Below are 23,840 nucleotides of genomic sequence, written 5' to 3' on the forward strand. Positions count from 1 at the left end.
GACCTCTATCCACCCCCCAAACTCCCCTGCCCTCTATTAAACCCCGCCCCTTTACCACGCTGCCTGGAACACCGGTGGCTGGCAGCGCGGCAGCACCAGGACAGGCAGCCGCGCCGCGAAGCACAGAGCACTGGGTCAGGCGGGGCTCTGCAGCTGCGCTGCCCCAGGAGCTCACAGCCCTGCCACCCAGAGCATTACGCTGGCGTCACAGTGAGCTGAGGCTGCAGGGGAGTGGGGAACAGCAGGGGAGGGGCCGGGGGCTAGCCTCCAGGGCCAGGAGCTCAGGGGCCAGGCAGGACGGTCCTGCAGGCCAGATGTGGCCCACGGGCCGAAGTTTGCCCACCTCTAAGTTAAACCCTTCTGCCCCTCCCATTCATTTCGTTCCTGGTTCCCATCTGTCTCATCACCATCACACACTCCAGCATTCCTGTCAGAATGCTTCCTTCTCCATGATGCCCAGGCAGCAGCAGTGGGGAACACAGAGCAAAGAAGACTGTCTCCCCACTCTTAGTTTCAGTGCCCATCACTACAGCTGCCTTCAGCTTATGGGAGGAGCAATTGCAGGGAAAGTACTGCTCATCTCCAGGACAGGACATGCTCGGTTGCTCTGTGGGGAAGGCACATGAACAATACAGCCAGAATACAGGCGCTGCGTCAGGATGGTGAATGCTGCGTGCAGAGGCACTCCGATGAAGTGAGCTGTAGCTCACGAAAGCTCATGCTCAAATAAATTGGTTCGTCTCTAAGGTGCCACAAGTACTCCTTTCCTTTTTGTGAATACAGACTAACACAGCTGCTACTCTGAAACTTAACAAATTTAGCATCCCTGTTCAAAGACATAGAGGGGCTAGAGTTTCTCAGTTAAATAGCTATACTTCCCCCCTCCCACACCCCCTGATGAACTGCTCAAAAAAATTCATTCTGAGGCAGACACTTGCGGCATGGAAAAATTCAACCTATACAGCCTATAAGATTGGCAAAGCTATAAGCAAGCGAAAACAGGATCTTAGAGAGAAAATCATTAAATAGCCTTAACTCAAGCAGCTTTACCAGTTTCACTTACAATAAACTTAAGGTTATGACTTGTCCATTTAAGGAAATGGAGTATCAACCTCAATTTTCAATCTTGTAATGGAAAAAAAAAATCAGATTTTTAATTTGTTTTAGCAAATTACTATGGTTTGTCCAGAAAGGCTTTAGGAGTCAATCTATATTTCCAGTTTTGTTAGTTTCAACAAAATTTTACTCCTGGGGGCATTCTACACCAAAAAATTAAAAATTCTGCGAAGTTCTGTATATTTTACATGTAAAAATAACACTATATAATCACACCAGCTTCAATTATTTTGGTAATTTATTTCAAAATATCTGTCAGCAACTATGTCTGTAACTATACAAACAACAAAAAATTCCCCTTAGGAGCAGAGTTAAATAAACCCCTATGACAACCCAGTTCCTGTTTCTCTGCCCCCTCCTCTCCAGAGCCCTGCCAAGGGGACAGATAACTGAATCTCCTACCCCCCAGAGCCCAGCTGCAGGGCCCCCCCAGCCTAGACCCTTGCACCCCCTACCCCAAAGCCTAGCTGTGAGCGCCTCCCAGCCCAGACACCCACATGCCCTACCTTCCCAGAGTCCAGCGATCCAGAGGAAGAAACAGCCTAATGCTAGGTCCCAGGCTTGTACGGAGTTTCCTGCACGCAGCCTCCTTCCTTCAGGGCATGCTGGGAACCCTCCAACTCCCTCCCTCTCTCCCCAGCAGTGTCTTCTATTTGCGAGCTGGGGAGCTGAGCTCTGCTGGGTCCAGGGGCCCCTAATGGCGGCCAGCAGCTCTGCAGCCCATTTTTGCAGTGGAAAAGGAAATTCTGCACAGAACATTAATTCTGCACAAATTCTGCATTGGCACAGAATTCCCCCAGGAGTAAGTCAAAACCCTATATTAGCATTTTTAAGTACACACAATACAAACAACTTATGGCAGAATCTTAGTCAACAGAGACAAGCCCTAATCATACAGAGATTGCATGCAATATAAATGGACACCACACAGAGTTCAGGTAACATTTGATCCACCTGCAAAAAAGTTAAGCTTTTTTCCAAAAACTTCCTGTTTATCACAAGAGTTAGCTTACTACAGATGTGTCAATAGCTTCAAAGGCATAGTGCATAAGTATTATCACTCCCACATCCCAAATAAAACTACAAAGATCCTGTCAGGTTTCTGTTTGAACTTTCAAAAAGAGAATTTTGCTATACATAAGTAGGCTCCAGTTCAGGAGTTTCAACACTGAAATGAATTGTCCTTAATGAGGATTCAGTCCATCTTACTTAGGCACATGAACTTATTTAGTGATGTCAAAACCAGTCATAAAAATAAGACCAAAGAGGTTAATGCAATAATGAATCACAACCAGAGAAGAGAATTTCTTCATGAACAGAATACAATTATCAATGTAGTACGGAGGCTTATATAACAAAATGACAGCATCAATACACATCCTTTCAGCAACAGTGCACTGACAGTGATGTGACTTATTAGGGGATTTAATGCAAGGTTGAAGCAATGACAAGACCAGGTCACTGAAAACTAAACCCTACCTCAAGCCTTAATATAATATAGTACACAAGTAAATGATGCCATTGTTGCCAACACTATAGCTATATATAGTTTACACATGAAACATTCTGGTTGATTTAAGAGAATTTTAAATAAAGATTTTTCAAGTTATTTTCATTTAGGACACAAAATCCAAGTTCTACATCCTTACCTGAAAAAGTCTTGCATGTAACTAGCTGTGATATTTATTTTAACCGTTGTTTACAATAAATATTCCTTCACTTTTTCTAATTTGTTGCAATCATGTTGCTACATTAGTCACCAACTTTTATTTTTAAATAGGGAAAGACTTCAAAAGGCAACATTACCTCACTTCTTAGATTACTCCTGAAGTCCATGCAGTTGTCAGCAGATTTTAAATGTCATATAGTATGATTTGATTGTAATTTCACTGACTTATTTATGACAAATAAGGTCTCTAGTAGAAAATAGCAATATACACTGTTGTATGATACATAGTACAAAATGCTCATATCAAAAATATCTAATGTTCGGACAAACTAACTTGGTTATGAATACAAGTGGTACAAAACAAAAATGTCCATGTCTCTACCTAGAAAGTTGATCTAATCCATTATACGTACATCTCATCCAATCAGCATGACTCAGGCTCGATCTTGTTGAGAACCTTTAACAGCAACTATGTTGGTGAGATACACAGAGAAGTCTTTTAATCCATGAGACGAGGAATGCATCTCCTATGAATTAGGGACCAAGACCCCCCTCTGTAGCAATACCCAATGCATTTTTACATTGGCTGGTGAGACAAACAGATCAACCTTCAGGTCCAACCCCAAGATAAGAATATATTGTGAAGGACTCTGGAGTTCAGTTCCCATTTGTAATTTAGGGGAAAAAATGGTCTTCTGAAGTTATCTGCCACGATGGTCTAAATGTGTGTGCGGTAAGAAGCTGAGACGACTATGAGGTTAGCTATGTACCAACTCCAGAGTTTTATTGCTTTGACACAGAGAAATGATCAATATGTGCCTCCCTGACAGTTGATATAATACTTACATGCCACATTGTCTGTCACTATCTTTACTGTCTTCTATTTGGTTAGCAGTATAAAGCGTAGATAAGGATTTTGGACAGTTCTCAATTCCAAAAGATTGATGTGGAGAAGCTGCTCTTATAGTGAGCATTTTCCCTGTATCTTGGGAGGTCTCAGATATAAAAGAACATCTGATGTTATCACTACAGGAGAGGGAAACTGCAAAAACGGAATACTTGTGAAAGTTTGGTCATGTCCTTTAACCGGAGATTGTAGAACTCCTTGGGGAACAGACAGTAACCTGCTAGACTGTGTTCGCTTGGTTTGTAAACCATTCAAAGCCACCCCTGTAGACCCTGGAAAGTGCAAACTGGCATGCTGCACTACAAAGATGCAAGCTGATGTATCCTAGCAGTTGAAGACAATCTCCTACTGTTACTTGAGGACTGCCCTGAATATTTGAGATGAGATTCTCTGGTGAGAAAAATCTGCTGGATGGTACACTTTGCCTGTTACAGCATCCAGGGAAGCTCCTATGAAATCTAGATGCTGTACTGGAGTCAAAATGGACTTTGAGGTAGATTTGAAGTCCCAGGCTGTGAAAAGAGAACACATGACCTTTACTGACATTAACACTTCCTGATTCAATCTGTCCCTGATCAACCAGTTGTCTATGAATGGGAAAACAATTATACCCAATGTGTGTGAGCAGCAACTACTGCCAGAATCTTTGAAAATACCCTCAGTGCTGAAGATAGGCTGAAAGGGAACAGCGCACTGTATTGGCAGTGCTTGTTTATTAGAAAACGAAGAAATCTCTTGTGTGAAGGGTGAATAGTGACATGAAAGCGTTTCTTGTAGGTCAAGAGTTGCGAACCAACTTCTAATGAAGGAATCATTGCTGCAAGGTTTACCATTCTGAATTTCTGTTGCTTTACATATTTGTTGAGAGACCTGAGGTCTAAAATTGGCCTTCTGGGGAATCAGTAAATACTCTGAATAGAATCCCTTTCCCATGCTGCACAGGAAATGGTTCTATTGCTCCTAAACGTAAAAGAGAGATCACCTCTTGCTCTAGCAATTGATTGTGAGAGGGTCCTGAAGAGGGACAAGGAGGGGGAACATACAGGAGGAACAGATTTGAAATGGATAGTGTTACCAGATGTTATGGCTTCCAAAACTTATTTGTCCGATGTTATATGCTCCCATGCATCCTGAAAATGGGAGAGGTGGCATCCAAAAGGAGGAAGGAGGGTATGAGGTTGCACCCATGAGACCTTGTTGGTTGGATAGTTGAGACTCTCAACCAGGGGTTTCTAAAAACTGTGGTACGCATACCCCTGGGGGGACACAAGACATCCCTGAGGACTATGAGGGAGAAATTGTGTAATGGTGGATTTTATTAATTATATTTTCATAATATGCTACTCAGATGAAGCTTTAAAACTAGGTGGACATTTGTTATATACAATACAGTAGTTAATTTACTTCAAGATGTACCAATGAGAGACAGATACACAGTGACAAGGACGTACAGAGCCCTCACCTCCAATCACTGTACAGTGTGGGTTCAGTTGCTTAGGAAATGTCCAGTCTAACTGAGCTCAGAACTTGCGGGGAGGAGGGGGCTGTTTGGTTGTATACGTCGCACTATAACTATATCTGTACAGAACAGTGAAATATGGACAGATGCCTAAGACAGGTACCATTAAGAAGAAAACACAAAGTATCAGTGATGAGAAGGGTCAGGGTACACAGGAAGCTGGTAGATCTGGAAGACTGTATGCAATAAGAAAAGTTTGGGAACCTCTGCTCTAGACCAAGCCATCAAAACTAGGATAGGTAGGGGAACCCCACACTGAAATTTGAGAGTCTAATGAGTCCTCTTCCGCATTGTCTAAAGAGGGAAGATAGCTGTTCGGCTTACAGATTAGATGAGGGCAAGCGTAGTGCTCTAGGTGACAGAAGGATCAGTGTCCGAGACCGTCTTGACACTGAGAAACCCTCAGCCCTAGTTAACAGAGAATACACCAGCTCAGAAGATGATATCAGATCCTTAGGGTATCTTGAAATACCAATAGTATCAAAGATTGGGCTGAGTGGGAACATGTGGAGGATAGCTTTGGTACCGATGCAGTTGGTACCGAGTACTTGGTATGGGATTCCCTCAGTACTGTAGGTAGGTGAGCAGTCTTTGGTACCATTGTTATTCTTGTTATCAGTACCGAGTGTTATTCAGCGATGGGATTGGTCTGTTCAACCCTGTCTCTGCCACTCTGCATACAGGTATCCAAACTCGGTACCGAATGTGTCTTAGGCCTGGTCTACACTGGGGGGGGGATCAATCTAAGATACGCAACTTCAGCTATGAGAATAGCGTAGCTGAAGTCGCCATATCTTAGACTGACTTAGAATCACTTACTTTGTGTCCTCACAGCACAGGATCGATGGCTGCCACTCCCCCATCGACTCCGCTTCCGCCTCTCACCATGGAGGAGTTCCAGAATCAACGGCAGAGTGATCAGGGATCGATTTATCATGTCTACACTAGACGCGATAAATTGATCACTACCCGCCGATCCGGAGGGTAGTGTAGACTTGGCCTTAGATAACTGACTCCTCTTCACCTCTGTGGTACCAGCCTCACTCAGAGCCTGGGAACCTGGTCTCCTTGGGACCTGAGGTTCCATAGCCTTCTTGTGAAACTGACCGAGAGCTTCTTGGAGATTTACTCCTTACCTCCTTCTGCTTAGAGGCAAATGTAGATGAGGACTTTGGTACCGTAGATCAGTAGCTCTCAACTTTTCCAGACTACCTTACCCTTTTCAGGAGTCTGATTTCACCGCACTAAGAAACTACTTGCTTACAAAATCAGACATAAAAATACAAAAGCATCACAGCACACTATTATTGAAAAATTTGCTTACTGTTTCATTTTTACCATATAATTATAAAATACATCAATTGGAATATAAATATTGTACTTACATTTAGTGTATAGTACATAGAGCAGTATAAACAGGTCACTGTCTATATGAAATTTTGCTAGTGCTGACTTTGCTGACTTTGTTTTTTATGTAGCCTGTTATAAAAGTAGGCAAATATCTAGACGAGTTGAAGCACCCCCTGGAAGACATACGCATACCCCTGGTTGAGAACCACTTCTGTAGATGTACTTGGTGCTGCAGTACTGCCTACCTCTCTAACAGTCCCTAGAGTCCTGTCCACATTGACATATCGGTCACTTGAAAGTGCAGATCTTGCACTTACAGGGGATATGCATATTACCAAGAGAGCAGAAGTGCTTGGAGTGTCCATCACCTATCGGAATAATCTCCTGACAGAGAGGCACCTCTTGAATCCTGAGAGCCCTGGCATTCCCGAACAAAAACAAATAAAAATTTAAGCCTAGAAGGGGAAATCTCCTAACTACATAAATATCGCTATGAACAAAAAGGTGTTTTTTTAAGAAAAGGAAAACCAAAAGGAAAATTGTTTGAACAATTACAGTACTATAAGGTAGAGAAAAAGCTAAATATTAGAGAACAGGCACACAGCAGACTCCATCTTGGGCCAAAGGCAACTGAGAAGAAACTGAGGGCAGTTTGCCTGTGCAGCCTCAGATATCCTAGGCAAAGGGCACGAAGAAGTGTGGGCTGCATGCATGGGCTGAACGGGCACTGCTGCAAAAAAAAAATCTCCAGTCAAAGACACAGGGCACAAGCACAACTGAAGTGGAACACCCACAGGGCGCTACTTGAAGAACAAAGACTTTGCTCCCAAGTGCAGTGCTCAGTGAATGCAGCAAGCCATGTGGTACCTTTTAGGATTTCACAGATCAAGACACTTCAAAAACATACCTGAAAAGCCCTCCATAAAGCTGGTATACTATGGCAGCATGTCATCTAGTACTGAGACAATCCCACAAAAATACGAAGTCTAATTCATTTAAAACAATATCAGAGATTACTCCCCCATTGAACCTGTCACTAGATACCTTAAACGACCTTGGAAACTTGCAGACAGATGAACTCCTTGCTCCCTCACCTTAGGTGTGCTGCCCCAATGGAGCTGTAGAAAAAACAGAAATAGAGCACCTCGTATTGTTTGTGCTTGTTGCCCATAAAAAGTGCTGTAGCCATGTTCTATATTTAAAAACATACGTTTCAACATGAGCCCCTATACCAGAAGCTCAGAATTAGATATTATCTTTCTTCAGTCCCATGGTTAACATGGTGGTGCATAAATAGACACATATCCAAGGTATAAACATTGTTGGTAGCAACATCTGTAGTTAATACTGCCCAACACTTTCTACTGTAGGCAATTTTTCTAAGTTTCTTATAAAACTTTACCAAATTTTAACTATTTGTACTGAAGTTTTCCCATGCTTGTGCTCTAAAAGAAAAAAATAAATTCAGCTGAGGGTACGAAGTGTTTGCAGAAAAAACAGTTCAGAAGGTTCTTCTGATAAGGAGGTGTGGTTGGGTGTGCTGTCTAACCCTTATCACATTCTCATTCAGAGGAATAGATAGAAACTAATTCCCAATTCCTAACATTCCTCTTCTGCCTAATAAGTAGGCAAAACATTACACTCCCCTCTACTGGTTGGTCTATGTATAGGATAACAGCCTACTACTGTGACCATTTACTCCATTCAAGAAGTAGAGGTTTGTGGCATACATCTAGAAGTTCTGGTTTCTAATCTTATTGATGACCCATGCAATGGATCTATATTGTTTCACACGACGTAATCTGTTTTCTCAGTTTTCCTTTTTAAAGGGGAACTAGGAAATAACTTTCTTCTGTATTTTTTGTACGTAAAGTTTGAAAAACAAGCACTCAAAAGTTAGGAAATACCAGAACGAATGTTGCTTGTGCAACGCTAATTCAGCCCCCTTATGCAAGTGACTTCTGAGGCAGTCTTTAATTACATGACCACACACAATTTGTTTTACAGGACCCCAACTTCACTCAGTGCATCTGGACAGTGAATGAGGCAGAGAGTAACAAGAACAGAAAGGACATTCTAGTGCCAGAAGTAGAGCCCTGAGCGGATACAAAATTTGTATCCGCATCCATTCCGTGAGCAGCAAACATGGCCTGCAGATATAAAGCAGATATCCACAGATTTGCAGGGCTCCAGTCACAAGAGACTAGGACCCAAGGGAGCCGTGTTCTATTCCTGGCTCTGCCACAGACTTTTTAAGTGGCTAAGACTGCCAATGCATTTGCAAAAAGGGGGACAAGTTAAGGTTTCATGGACAACGTTGCTTCTGGCATTTCTTAACTTTTGAATACTAGACTTTACAGGTCTTATCATTCAAGATATTAAATACAAAGGATATCTAGACTCAATAAGAGACATTTCCATGGTATTATACATAGAGATCTTCATTGATACTTTTGTAGGATGCTAGGTCAAAGAAGTGGGTTTTGTATTTTAGCCCTTGCTCATAAAAGCAGTGATTTAAATATTATGCCTTAGTAGAAATGCTACCTATATAGTTTTACTAGCCTCAGCTGAACTTTCAGCCCAGAGTCCACCTATCATAACTGAAGGATGTTTTGTGCAATATATTTCCCTGTATAGAGGCTCTAGGCATGTGCATAAACATTAAAAACCAGTTAATACACAAGTGTTGTAAAACCATTAGGGCTGCTACACAACACACCTGACAAACCCAAGTAAGGAAGTGAAAAGTTAAGGTGCCAAGGAGTACTTGCCTTCTACTCCTCCAACCACAAGCACATACCTTACCACTACTACAGCCACTGAACACCAGACTAAGCACAACAAGTTTAAATCTGTTCCCCTTTCAGACACACCACTTTATCAAATTATTCACTCCTCACTCTCAGACCATTACTAGTTGTAGATGGTTGATGTAGTATTTGGCTGTGTTGGGATAGGGTAGTTTGGTAAAGGCTTTTGTGAAAAAAGTCTGTCATGGAGAGTAACCCTAGGGGGCAGAGTCCTTTACAGTTATAATTCAAGGCATATCTTACTGAAGAAAGTTTACACATTTCAGCCTCAGAATAGAAATATTGTCCAACAGCTAATAAATATTTTGGCCTGCAGTATAAATATCCATTACACAACTATTAAGTGAATTATATGCCAATGATACACTGTACATAAACAGTTACAGTTATGCTGTGGCTGTACTGCAACACTCATTAACACAATATGGCAACATTGTTTCTGAAAAAGTGAATTAAGTCCATATGCTAAGCTTCATGTGCATTGTGAGCACAACTAAAGAGAACAATAATCAAAACAACTGAACATAGAGGGTCCCAATGCAAGACAAAGAGGCTTTGTCTATCACCTTTCAAACTCTTTAGCGATATGCAGATGAAAATTTTGCTTCTAATACTGAAATAAGCTCCCTGCAAAAGGATTGTTTTGTTTTATTTTATTTTTTGTCACCACATATACACAGGAGCATTGTGGATGCAATTCTACCCTATAACTATGGAATAGTGAAATTTAGTTATACGTTAGAGCCATTTCACAGCAACTTAGAATCAGTTTTGAATGCCTTTGAAATTAAAATATTTTGTATTGATATTGAATATCTATCAACTGCAGACATATACCTAAATTTCAGCACACTAAGTGGACAGTAGAGACAAAATTTCAGACACAACACTTAATATTAATACTTCTTGCAATTCACCTGTGAAAGATTCAGTGGCTCTCTATGAAGCATAACAAGGAGACAGAGTGTGCATTTTTTAAATACAAAGATTCTGCCCTATGATTTGTGTATCTGCATCCTATTAATATTTAACCTGATCCAGGCAGAAGGCAAATGTGTTATATGCCTTGCTCATCATTGAGATGCTGTAAACTCATTGGTAGGGCCCCATCAAATTTATAGTCCATTTTGGTCAATTTCATGGTCATAGGATTTTAAAAATAATAAATTTCATTATTTCAGCCATTTAAATCAGAAATTTCATGGTGTTGTCATTGTAGGGGTCCTGACTGAAAAAGGAGTTGGGAGGGGTGTCACAGGATTTATTGTAGGGGGCTTGCAGTACTGCTACACTTACTTCTGCATTGCTGCTGGCAGCGGTGTTGCCTTCAGAGCTGGGCAGCTGGATTGCGGTGTCTGCTGGCTGGGAGCCCATCTCCGAAGGCAGAGCCGCGCCAGCAGCAGCGCAGAAGGATGGCATGGTATGGTATTGCCACGCTTACTTCTGTGCTGCTGCTGGTGGGGTGCTGCCTTCAGAGCTGGGCACCTGACCAACAGCCGTTGCTCTCTAATCACCCAGCTCTGAAGGCAGCACAGAAGTAAGAGTAGCAATACCATGACCCCACTAAAATAACCTGCGACCCACCCACCCCCCGCAACTGCCTTTTGGGTAAGAACCCTCAATTTGTGAAACATTGGTCTCCCCCATGAAATCACAGAATATCAGGGTTGAAAGGGACCTCAGGAGGTCAGCTAGTCAATCCCCTGCTCAAAGCAGGACCAATCCCCAACTAAATCATCCCAGCCAGGGCTTTGTCAAGCCTGACCTTAAAAACCTCTAAGGAAGGAGATTCCACCACCTCCCTAGGTAACCCATTCCAGTGCTTCACCACCCTCCTAGTGAAAAAGTTTTTCCTAATATCCAACCTAAACCTCCCCCACTGCAACTTGAGACCATTACTCCTTGTCCTGTCATCTGCTACCACTGAGAACACTCTAGATCCATCCTCTTTGGAACCCCCTTTCAGGTAGTTGAAAGCAGCTATCAAATCCCCCCTCATTCTTCTCTTCTGCAGACTAAACAATCCCATCTGTATAGTATAGGGTAAAAGCACACAAAAGACCAGATTTCACAGGGGGAGAGCAGATTTCATAGTCTGGGATGCGTTTTTCCTGGCCATGAATTTTGTAGGGCCCTAGTCATTGAGCAGTTTCTAGTCACAATAATCTGAAGCAGGTCAGTAAAATAAATAGCTCTGCCAGGTGTGCCAGTATGAGGGTCATCAAAGTTTCCGGAGCTCAAGTTTTCCAAGATATATCATAAGGATCTGTGATATTTCTCCCTGCAAGAGACCTAGGGTTTGCTCATTTATATCTTTGATTTAGCTGACATGTATGCAAAGCCTCCAGTAACCATACCCCTTGTTGGCTATATGTCAAGTGGCTCAAAAGTATGAATTAAGACTTCTGTAAGAAGTGCACACCCATTTCAAGGCAATCTGAGTAACTGTGTGGTTTTTAGAGCACTTAGAAGAGCCAAGCTTTACCCAGAAACCTATCCTGAACATTAACTATACCAGAACTGCTACAATTATTGTTATATAAGAGATGTAGATTTTAACATCCTCTTCAGGATTCATGAAGAGCTAAATATCTTTAGATTGTGTGCCAAACAGATGTTTTATGTGGTATGCAGAAAACATAAGATACTTAATGAAAAGGGAAGTCCTCTTGTAAATGGGTATAAGATTTAGAATTGATTCCTTATACATACATGACCACTCTCTGCTTTTAGGCACCTCACATGCACAGGAAAAGGTGTTCCATTGTCCACGAGCAGCTCTTATCACTATAAAAGGTGACATGAGGTGGTCCAAAGCTTTATGAACTTAATTAGCACTGCTCACCATAATGGTGAAGCATGATTCCATTTTAGAGATTGACATATTTTGCAACCTGCAATCCAGGAATGGCCTTAATTTTAGATCAAGCTATAGGCAATTGTGAAGTTTGAGGGAAGTCTCTGAAATGCCTGCAGAAAGTTAGGCTTTGTTTTTGTTGTGCTTGTTGCATCCACTAACAGGTCTGTAGTCAGCAAGGATAGGAAACATAGCGGGGTGAAGACAGACTGGATGAGGAGCCAGAAAAGGGGGAACTGGAACTGGCTGGGCAAAGAGAATGGAACTAGGTCTAGGGGGAAGGGACAAGGCAGAAGGGGGTCAAGCTTGGGAAGAGTGGGAAGAAGAGTCTGTCTGCTCATTAGAGCACACTCCCCTCCAGAGCTTTAAACGGAACCCCAAGAAGAAAAGAATCCCAAGCCTTATGATTTCAATAAGTATCACGAAAACCCCAGCAAAGCGTACCTCATCTTTCTCTAGTGTTGGTCCACAGATAGGGGAAAACTATTGCATTCAGTTACTCTGTCAGATCACGTGGCTGAGGTCTGTTTGGTGGATCTAAAGACTAACCCTGCTGAAGACGCATGCAAGTGCCAATATGATGCCACCTTGATAGAATTTCTGCTTTTGTCATCTGCTTTTTTAAAAGTCTAGCAAATTACCCTGAAAAAAAACTGAACACTAATTTTGAAAATTCAAGAACTGAAAAGTTAAGAAATGCCAGAATTAAGGTGCCTGTGCAATCTTAATTTGCCCCCCTAGTGCATATGAATGATATAGTCTTTAGTTTTTCTACAGGACCTCTGCCCATACAGTGAACAGGATGGATCTACTCTGAGATGCCAAGCACTTACCCCTGCAACTGAAGTCACTGGGAGCTGTACTTTGAATATATGAAGTGATATATAATGCTAAGTATGCTGAAAAAATCAGATCCTAGGTGTCTGAATGGGGCATCCAGAATTAGTGGGTTCTTTTGACTATAATCTCAGTGCCTCTGCTTCCCATCTGTAAAATAAGGATATTACCACCCCTTCACTCCACATGGACTCAGGTGCTATTGTAATGAACACTGCAGAAAAGCCAATGCAGAAAATAATAATTCCATCTTCAGAGCACAGTTTTAATAGTGTTCAATAAATAAGGCCTAGGGCCACACACTGAACAATGAGAAGATACAAATATTGAATAACCCTTCCTCCACCCTATAGTTGGCACAAAAGGTGTTACCCAGAGTTCATTAGGTCAGGAATATGAACAAGGCAGCTAGGAAGGGCACATGAGAGAAGTTAGTGTCCTTTCTCCCTCTCAGAAAGGCAACAGGAAGCAGAAGCTCCCAGGCTCAGACAATAAGCAAAACCTGGGCCTGCACATACGCGAGTACTTTGTAAGCATGCCTACACTGCTTCCGAGTCTTTGTAACTTAACTACCTCTGCTGAAACAAGCCACTTAGCATTTCTGAACCAAACTAAAGAAAGTTCAATTCTTATTTCCAGTATGTTGGGGCCATGCCAGAGAAGTGATCCAGACAGAGGTATCCGAGTCTTATAGTAGCATGCCATGTTTTATTTTTGTCTTGTTCCCACTCCATTTTTCATGTGGCTATAGGCCAAGTCACACTTGTGCAGGCAGCTCTGTTATATATAACAGAAGTTTACAAACAACCATTTTAAAATATTAACCAACCTGCAGCTGATTCCAGGCTGGGCTACTGCTGGACTGAACAAGACATGGATGACAGGCAGCAGAAGAGACTGGGGAAGAAATGCAGGACATAAGTCAGGGAGGAGTCATGATGCTGGGGCAAGGACCAACAAGGGATTGAGTGGCACATGGGAGTATTATCCAAAATTAATAAGCCCACAAGAGAGGGCTGGAATGAGAGAGTTATACCTGGGTTGGACATCGGCTAGTGCAGGAAACTTAGTCATGAAGACTAACTAATGTCTGCAATGGGGAGCCCCGTTTTGGCAGACTTCAAAAGGACAGTTAGAGCAAGTCTCACTACCTGCAGCACTTCGATAAACGGATTTTTTAAAGGGGGGGTGGGGTGGGTGAAGGAACCTAGGGAAAGATTCTCAGACTGTTAGAGAGAACTGAAGTTGAAAACATGTTTCAAGAGACTCCAGCTAAAACTCCAGAGACATTCCTTACAAGAATGCTGTACTTTTAAGAACCAACACTGAAGATCCACAAGGGACAAATAAGAGATTTATTCAGTTCTCCTCTGCCATATAATCCTTCATCCATTACGACTCTATGAAACACACACAGCCCACACAACTATCCAACCTTAACTTTGCCCCTTGAAGTCTGGCATATAGTATGGAGATAAACATCTCAAGTTTGAGGCAGCTCTCAGATTATTTACTGAGTCACAGTCTGCATGGCATACATTTAAAAAACTAGATTTAAACAAAGCCCACACAAACTTCTAGGTACTGAATCAACTAGATTTACTGTAAGTTACAGGGCAACCTCTGCTGGAATACAGTGAAGTGAGGGAGGAGAAAATTTAATGGTTGCTTTGTTAGAGAGGGCATCTAAAAGTACAAGACTGGTTTAGAAAGAAGCCAGAGTACAAAGCAAAAACAGGTGGCGATAAGAATTAAAAAGTTAATATAAGGCACTAAATTCACACACATTACTTTTTCCCCCTTAGAGACTATAGGCCACCCTTAAAAGCCAGGAGAAAGCCACACAATTATAGAAATTAGACTGTAAGTCCCTCAGGACCAATAGTGTATATATAGCTTATAGCTTTACTTTATAGCAATCTTTCCACAACTTCCCCATTAACCACTCTGGAAACATCTCTACTGACAATTCTACCCCTAGCTTACAAGTAACTCTTGCTGGTCAACAAAATATAGATTCATCTAACATTAAAACAGCAAGCATATAGTAACTCTATGCGTAAGCAGCCTGTGGGACTCAGTCCCACAAGATATTTGAGGCCAAAAGGATAACAGGATTAGACACTTACATGGACAGTGAGAAAAGCCAGTTACATTATATAGGATATAAAGAGCCACCCAAATGAATAGGAGGGATATAAACCCTTCTGCCTCAGAGTATAAGACAGCCTCTTACTGATGGACCTTAAGTAGTTTCTTCCTCTGGGCTGTTAATTCTGTACCCTGCCACTTTGGGCCTTCTTCTACCCTCTCTACAGCATCTGGTATTTCCCTCTATCAGAGAGTGGATTACAAAACTAGATGAAGCACAAGCATGAACCTGTAAGACAATTCTTATGTTCCTTATTAACTTGTTTGCTCTGCTAAATCCTGCCTCTCCCTGCGAAGGTTAATAAACCTGTTAAATTTAGAAAATTGTTCTCTATTTCCGATGTCAAGTGGAAAAAGATCAGCCTTCGCAACATCCTAGTTCATAAACTCAAATTATTACAGACTGAAACAGCTTTCCCAGTGATCTACTTTAAGACCGACTTTGCTAACTCTTCCTGTTTCACACTTACTGTGCATCTTAATCTGTGTGTGTTATCAAAGATGTATTTGGATTTTGGAGGAGATTATTAACTGCACAACATTTTTGCAACAAGAAAGTCATGTATACGTGGTCCCCCTTTCATTACCTTATGTTGGTTATCCTTTACTGAATTATCAATCCTGTCCGTATTCCTTCAAGAGTTTTAAATACCTTTCACACAGCAGAAGTCAAGTTTCCAGGTATGTATTTTCCTGGTGTCCCCCTAGGACATAAGAGCCAAACACTCTCCAAGTCTCTTGTGGCGCCTACAGCATAGTGAACTAGGTTTCCAGTAAAGGCTTTCTGTTTCCTTTTTGATTTTCTTCAGCATTCTAGGATTTAGTGTATCTGGGCGTGATGCCCAGTTGACTTTTTTTATAGTTCTAATTGCTTTATTAGCTGCTCTATTACCTACACCTGCTGGTGTAATAAACCATGTTTTATTTCCTCCTGTCTCCCCTTGGAAAGTCTTCTCCTAGTGTCTTCTAATGTCTGCTTCTTTCAAAAAAATACTACAGTATTTTTATTCAAGTCTATCATTAATATATTTTGAATTCGCATCGACTCCTTCAACTTCTAGTCTTGCCATTTCCTTCTCTTGAGAAAGCTACTATTTTGACAACTGCAATAACAGCATTCATCGCTGCTATGAATAATAGCTACGCAGTTGCTAGTACAGTTGGTATGCCTGGCCCCTCCCTCCCCTGAACAGATATTTCTTGAGTAATCTGTGGTGCAGACAGCTGATGCTACAAGACAAAAAGCTGCGGATTTAAACCATCAGATGTTAAACAGTCTTAATTATTACTTTAAAATGTATAAGAAAAGGGGAAGAGGGTCTCTCTACTCAAAACTGGATACAAAAAAAATCAGCTCAAGAAGCAAAGGGATCAGAAGCATAGTGAACCATGATAGCAGCTGTACTGCTCATCTCACAGTCACTCCTATAGCTTGTTTGGAATTGAGTGGCAACTGCTGCTACTACTGTGTGTAGATGAGTCCTTTAAAACCCCATCTAACAAAGTGTTTGAATAAAGACTGCAATTGAGTTTTAGTATTTTCTCAATCTTCCTATCATCCTTCCTGATATTGTAGAGATCTAATAATCTCGTTTCTATATTATTTTCCTAATGTCTAGAAACCAAAGGGGGAAGGGAAAAGATTTTATGAAACAAACTGCAATTCACCTTATAAACCTATTTACTCAAAATAAGGTATACATTAAACCAAAATAAGGAGCTTACAATTAAGTAACACCACCGTTGCACATTGCCTATATGCCAAGTGGGGCAAAGGAGTTCTAATGTAGCTCAGGATTTTCTGTCTGAAAAGAAAACTGCACATTGCTCCATCCAAGTTCTTAAACATGCAATCAAGACAGCAGACTGAAGTAGGGCAGTCAGCTGAAAAGTACCTGGGAGTGCTATCGGGGATCACCAAATCCCAACTGGCAAAAACAACCACCTAGTACAGCGGTTCTCAAATTGTGGGTTGGGACCCCAAAGTGGGTCACGACTGATTTAATGGGGTTGCCACAGCTATCTTAGACTTGTTGTGGCCTGGGGCTGTAGCTCTTGGGCTTCGGCTTCGGTCCCCCACACCTGGAGTGGGCTCGGGTTTTGGTCCCCCCCTCCTGAGGTCATGTAATAATTTTTGTTGTAAGGGCAATGAAGTTTGAGAACCCCTGTTCTAGGGGATACCAGCATAAACAACAGTAGACACAGGGTCATTCTAACTTCATCCTGGTACCAAACCAACCCCTTGCAGCTCTGGGGGAAGATATAAAGGTGGCATATGATCACCTTGGCCCTCCACCCTTCTCTCCCATTTCAAGGATAGAGCCCTATTTGTTTTAATAGCATAACCAAAGTCATCTTTGCCATTTTCAAGTGTCCAACTCCAATAGATAAGGTTACTCCTAAATTATGCACATGTGGAGAACTGCTTGAATACATGAAACAAGGACTTAAGTTATCATTGAGGTTACTATGATTGCAACATGAAAAGTCTCTCACCTGGAGAATCAAACTCCATGTTCTACTCTTCTACTTCAATAGGCCAAGTTTCATTCAATAGCATATTTAATCTGCAATACTCCAAATAAATCAGTTTTGGCATTTTAAAATGAGCACAAGTGCTCTGTCTTTCTTGCTACTTGAGTATTCTGGGCAATGTTTACATTAACTTTAGAAAAACTGTTTACATTACTTCAGTTACAATACTTGTAATATAGTCAACTGCTAGTTTCCCATCACATCCTTCAAGTACAGGCATGTTGAGTCAAATCAGTCTCTAGTCATGCATTTGCACTATTGAGTAGCAACTTTTATATTTACTTTGATTAGAATGGAAGAACCACCTAGTGAATTCACCTATAAAGACTAAAACAGATTTGCTAGCCAGCTTTAAAAAATAATTTTAAAAAAATCACATGATATTTGCCTACTTTCCAGAAGTTCCCCCTCCTTAACAATTCATATCTCCATCAAGCAGCCCTGCTTATCTCTCCAGTCACCACCAACTACGTATTCTTTCCCTCTAGGCTTCTAGACAGCTCTAGAACTTTGTTTTCCAATAGGCACCAGAACCTGAGTGCTCTCAATTTCCTTTTTTTACTTTAGATCAATTTTCATTACAGATTCAGATTAAACCTTGATGTTTCTAGCATCAAGAGATTTTCAGAACATATTGTGGTTTTACCAGTTCAAAATGACAGAAGACCAAAAAAAAAAAAAAAAAAAAGCAAGCACAGATCCCGGGGGGGGTGGGGGGGGTGCGTGTGAAGAAATCCTGCTTGATTTCACCCCTTCTCCCCAAGGGAATGGGAATTCACAACAATACCTTAGTAAGGCACTTTGAACCTTGTTAATAATTAGAACTCATCACTATGCACAAGTATCAGAGGGGTAGCCGTGTTTGCCGCTTTTCCAGATCCAGACTAAGAGCTCTGTGGCACCTTATAGACTAACAGACATATTGGAGCATAAGCTTTCATGGATGAATACCCACTTCGTCGGACATGCATCTGACGAAGTGGGTATTCACCCACGAAAGCTTATGCTCCAATACGTCTGTTAGTCTGTAAGGTGCCACAGGACTCTTTGCCGCCTATGCACAAGTAGTAATTCAGAGCTTTTCTTATAACACCCCTCCCCAGTTCACTACCCTCACTGAATCTGATTTCATTCAATATACTCCAAATTGTCAATTTCCTTCCCCTTTCAGTGTTTTCTTGTCTCATTTATATTTCAAATACAGGATACAGTGACTGCTTCACATATTCTCTCCTTTCTTTTTGTCTTCTATTATACTTTCTGTATTACAAAATCTCAAAATCTGGCATTATTCCTTTCTTTATTGGTTGATGTACATACTTAGTATTAGAAAGCAGATCTAAGACTGCCAACACTTACTGTCAGTCTTATTTCCTCTAATGAATGTAATCTATTCTGTGTCCGGTTAATTAGTCTCATTACTATCATTATGGACTTCACATTCTTTTATTTTTATAGCCACACTCATTTAATAGTCCAAGTCTTTCGTGGCTTCCAGTTTATTCTGTTACTGACTCTGAAGTATCTCCAACCTCTGTCCTTGATGAATCCAGATATCCCCCCCGTTTCTTCCAGATCTCTTATGAGCTGCCAAATTGTCATAATCTTGGCACTGTAACACAATCGCTGAAAGCTACTTTGTTACTTTTCTGTTGCAGGATAAACCTCAAAGTTCCCCTCTTCAGATGTCCTTTTGCTTCAATATTGTCCAAGATGAGAAGTCATTTAAAAATTCTTCCTCCTCTATTGACATAAAATGCAACAGGCTAGTGTGGATATAAATTCATTTTATTCACTCTAATCTTTATAAGTTTATCCTTTTTTGACCATGGGAAGATTTGTATATCACGCATTCATGCTCAGAACCACTTCCTGCCAACAAAGAATCAAACACTTCTCACATGAAACTGACTATTTTAAGTAAGTTTACTGCTAAAACACTGATATTTCACTTGAGCCCTAGCCAAGTTTTTAGTTTGTTATTTTCAACTCAAAGTGTAGGGAACAATGTGTTACTCTGTATCCTCTTGTCCAAAATGCCTCATACACAAAAAAATAGTTTTCACAATGGAAGGAAGCTTCTCATCTTTTCTGCATTTCATACAATAGTTCCATATTTTGCTCTAAAGTCTTGCATCATACTTACCAGATTTGTCTTACATGTTCTATAGCGTCACAGAAATTTGTTTCTCATCACCAGAGGCACAGCTCCCTACATGCCACCTCACTCTTGTATCTAGCCAACTGACAGCACCTCTGCTCTCTCGTCTCTTCAGAGCATGTGAAACAAAGGACACAGCTAGGAAGTGAACTGTTCATTCCCACACAGTTGCAGAATTCATCCTACTATATACCTTAATGTTCAAGTTATTTGTGGGTGTGGAGCAGTAGGGAAGAGAAAGAATGTGAAGAACCTGACAGGACTGCAACAGGGGAGAAAGGATTCAACCTTCTTTCCCCAATGTTGCACCTTAGGAAGAAAAATGACACAGGTGATGAATGAGAAACAGCAAGAAGGAGAGGCTGTTTTTCCCCCCAGAAGGAAAAGAGGGCAATGAACAGAATGAGAAAGATATGTGGGACAGAATGAATTTTAGAGATATGAAAGAAATGAAGAAAGAGGGAGAAAGACAGGAAATGAGCAAGATTTACTAACCCATAAGTTATTTGCACTTAGATTTTGCTATATTTCCTTAACCGATATGCAGAAGCTTTAAGCTTGAAGGAAACATAATTCAAACTGCTCTATAACAGCATTTGATAAGTGTCATACATGAAGTTGTCTTGTTTGCTACTTACTTTACCATTAGGGTGGGAGACACATTTTGGTCTTTTCTGCTAGGACTAGTAATAGTGACAAAAGGTAATATATACTTTCTCCTCCCTTACCTGTCCAGTATACAAGATGCCACCAAATACAATTGTCCCTTGGGAGATCTGCAATCTATTTTGAGATCGGCCACCAATTTCTTCTGTTATCTTAAGCAAGTCACATAGCCTCTGTGAGTTAGTTACTTTATCTGTCTCCATGGAGATAATGAAGCTTGCCCACCATTGTAAAGAAATCTGAACCTACAGATTTTCTTTAAAAAAATCATCAAGTTTGTCAAGTCTGTTAAATGGTGTATGATCGAATGATTAGATTGTTGACTGAGGACTACAGGTTTGGGATGAGGTTATTGACCTTTTCATAATTTTCTTTAAAAATCCTTTTGTTGAACTTTACAAAAAAAGCAGGACCAGAGGGGTTGGGTGGCATGGCAAGGAGAGTCTGATTTTTGGTAGTAAGACCACCTTTATTGTTGTACTGAAATGTCTGCTTTTATCCAGTGATCTCAAGCTAGATCTCCTATTAACTAGTTGCAAGCATTCCAAAGTATCAATTGTGTGTGCCTCCATGAATAGAAAATATCATGTGTGACAGTACAGAGCTAACACTACCAATAAAAAACTAACATAAGAGACCAAAAAGCTTTTGACTTTACTCCCCAATGTCTGGATTTAGGTGATCTTTAGACTCTACATCATTAGCCTTCTGCATTAGCTATTTAAAGATGCAAAGCTGTGTCTTGAGTCACATAATGCCCCATGCATGTGACACCCTCATTATTAGGCTCCCAATTTAAACCCTCAAGCCACCATTAGTTTTTATGCATCTGGCTACATTAAATTCCTTGAGAACATGTAGTTATAACAGCGTATCAACTGCACAGTGATATGACACTTGGCAAGTGTTGCCATTTGGCAGTTTTACCATCTCAAGAGCACACACAAAAAACTTTCTCAACCCCAGCAAAAAACAGAAACATTTGCTTAAACTGTTTTTGAGGTACCAGAACTCAAGAAGTTAAAAGGTTATAATTGCTTTTATTACCATAGTACATCCAATATGCCCGCTTCTTAAGAACAGATCTTGTTGGGAAGGTAGAACAGCCCAAATCATAATGAGAAATATTGTGACTTAATGGACTCCTCTGTTATGTATTTTGCCCACTGCTTAATAAATTGCATCACTGATCAATAGGACACAGACTACCCCAGGCACTCAAGATCAGCTATGCAGTCACCTTTCCTTATCTGGAGAAAGGTTTAATGCAGACATTAGACCTCAGTAGTCTCACGTTTTAACAATCGTCACAGTTACACAAAGGGGAGGGGTGGGAAGGTGAGACATGTACATAACACACACACACACCCCTAGCTACTGAAGACCTCAAAGCCATGAGAAGCGAAATAGTTTTCTCCCACCCGGCTGCTGCAGCAGTACGGCAGATCAGGGACAATATGCATGTAGATATGCAAACTTTTATGGCTCTGCCCAGACCCAGTGGTCATGTCTCAGCTTTCCTCCTACTCCTCATAATCAGATTACCATCGCACGGGTTCCGCTCCACGACCGCTATCGCTGATTCAGAGACAGGGGACTGCAGCAGTGCAAGCCGGCGGCGCTTCTCCGGCTTCCCCAGCTCGCTCTCTGGCTCAGACAACTAAAACACCCGTGCTTTCGAGGCGGGGGAGGGAGGCAGGCTGCACTAGCTGCGGCTAGCGAGCCTCCCTCGCCCCCTCCCCTTTACAGCAACCGCTTCTCTGCTGCTGGACACTCACCGCGACTCCGCCAACCGCGTCCGTCCCCAGCAGCGGCGGCGAAGCCAAGCGGGCTGGCGGCAGAGCACGAGCCGATCTCCGCCACCGCGCTGCCCTGCGCCACGGCCGGTCACGGCAACTGCTGCGAGCCAGCAGCCCCAGGGCGAGCGGCGCAGCCCGGCCACGAGAACGGCCCCGGCAGCGCCAAGACGCCCGGAGCCCCCCGCCAGCCCGCCCCGGGGCGCCGCGCACCCGCTGTCACCCCCGAGAGGCGCCCCCCACACGCGGGAAGAGGCGCTGCCCCCCACGCAGGAGGGGGATGGATGCCCCGGTCCCCGGCTGCCTGGGCGGTCGGGGGGCTGCGGAGGGGGCGGGCGCTGGGGGAGCCCGGCGCAGGGAGGGAGGCCGGGGAGCCCCGCACTTACCGAGTGGTTGACCCCCCACATGAGGACGCTGAGCAGCGGGTCGCTGGCCCGGAACAGCTTCACTTTTTGCGCCACGAAGTGCTTCTTCTTGGTCTTGGTCTTACTCGCCATAACGGACACGATGTTGCCGGGGGCCGCCATGGCGCAGCCGAGGGGAGGGGGCGGCTCAGCGCCCCGGGCCCGGGCGGAGGAGAGGCGGCTGGCGCTGCACGGGGGTGGCGGGCTGCCTGCCGCGGGATGCCAGGCGCATCCCGGCCTGGCCGCCTGCGCCGCTCGCTGAAAGGGCCCCGCCTCCTCCCCAGGGCTTCCTCCGCCTGCCGCGCTCCGCGTCCGGCGACCCCGCCCCTGGGCGGGAACGGCTCAGGGGGCAGCGTGAGATTCGGCTCCCTCCTTACCAATACGCATGCCCGAGAGAGCCGAGCATGCGCACTGGCAGCAACGAAGCCTCTCTGCCTTCACTGTGCCCTCCGGGTCCGCTCCCGAAGCGGAGCGGGGCGGAGGCGGTAACATTGGGGTAAGTGGGGGGCGCAGGGAAAACCCCGTTTAATAAAAGGGGGAGGGGATAGGCTGGGGAAAGCCAGCTGCCTTCCCTGGGCGGAGAGGGGCCCGCTGTCTCCATGTCACGGGGGGCGTGTGGGGAGCCAGCCCGTCCCCCAGCCTAGCGAAGACTCGTCCCGCCACCTGCCTGAGCTCGGCGAGCCCGCGGAGCGCGAGCTTGTCACCGCACCGCGCTCCCCTTTGCCTCCACCCGCCTGCGTAGGAGGGGCCCGCTGGCCTCTGGAGCGGGCATCAGCCCTGGGCGAGCGGTACAGCGGTACCCCGCTGCTGCCCTGAGGCACCGGGGCGTGCAGTCCCCCAGCCCCAGGCTTTCGGTCACGGTGCGCTGCCGTGACTGGCAGCCCCATGGCGCTTCACCGGGAAGATCCATCATCTCTCTCGTGCCTAGTTTGAAGATCCTTATCCTGTGGGAACATCAGTTTGCCTTGCCCATATTTTAAAAAAAGATATTTCCCTGTAGTATGTATTCTATAATATTCCATTGTAAAAGCTTCATTTGAAAAGGGATTACGGTTAGTT

At 43.1% G+C, this 23,840-nt stretch overlaps 1 protein-coding gene across 4 annotated transcripts in view; it reads right to left on the minus strand.

Annotated features, from left to right (window-relative positions):
- Positions 1–23,056, minus strand: part of PIP4K2A (phosphatidylinositol-5-phosphate 4-kinase type 2 alpha) — a 194,785-nt gene extending 171,729 nt beyond the window's left edge. Inside the window, exons 1-2 of one of the 4 annotated variants that reach the window (XM_048837914.2) lie at positions 22,764–23,056; positions 7,656–7,679 (exon numbers count right to left, since the gene is read on the minus strand). In XM_048837914.2, the coding sequence (XP_048693871.1) occupies positions 7,656–7,679; positions 22,764–22,904 (165 nt within the window). In that variant the 5' untranslated portion in view covers positions 22,905–23,056. Of the gene's footprint in view, positions 1–7,605; positions 7,686–22,359; positions 22,382–22,763 lie in introns of those variants that run through there. The other 3 variants (XM_048837915.2, XM_048837917.2, XM_048837916.2) reach the window with 3 other exon arrangements.
- Between the last annotated feature and the right edge of the window lie 784 nt (positions 23,057–23,840).

Source organism: Caretta caretta, chromosome 2, assembly GCF_965140235.1.
Source record: "Caretta caretta isolate rCarCar2 chromosome 2, rCarCar1.hap1, whole genome shotgun sequence".
Taxonomy (NCBI): Eukaryota; Metazoa; Chordata; order Testudines; family Cheloniidae; genus Caretta; species Caretta caretta.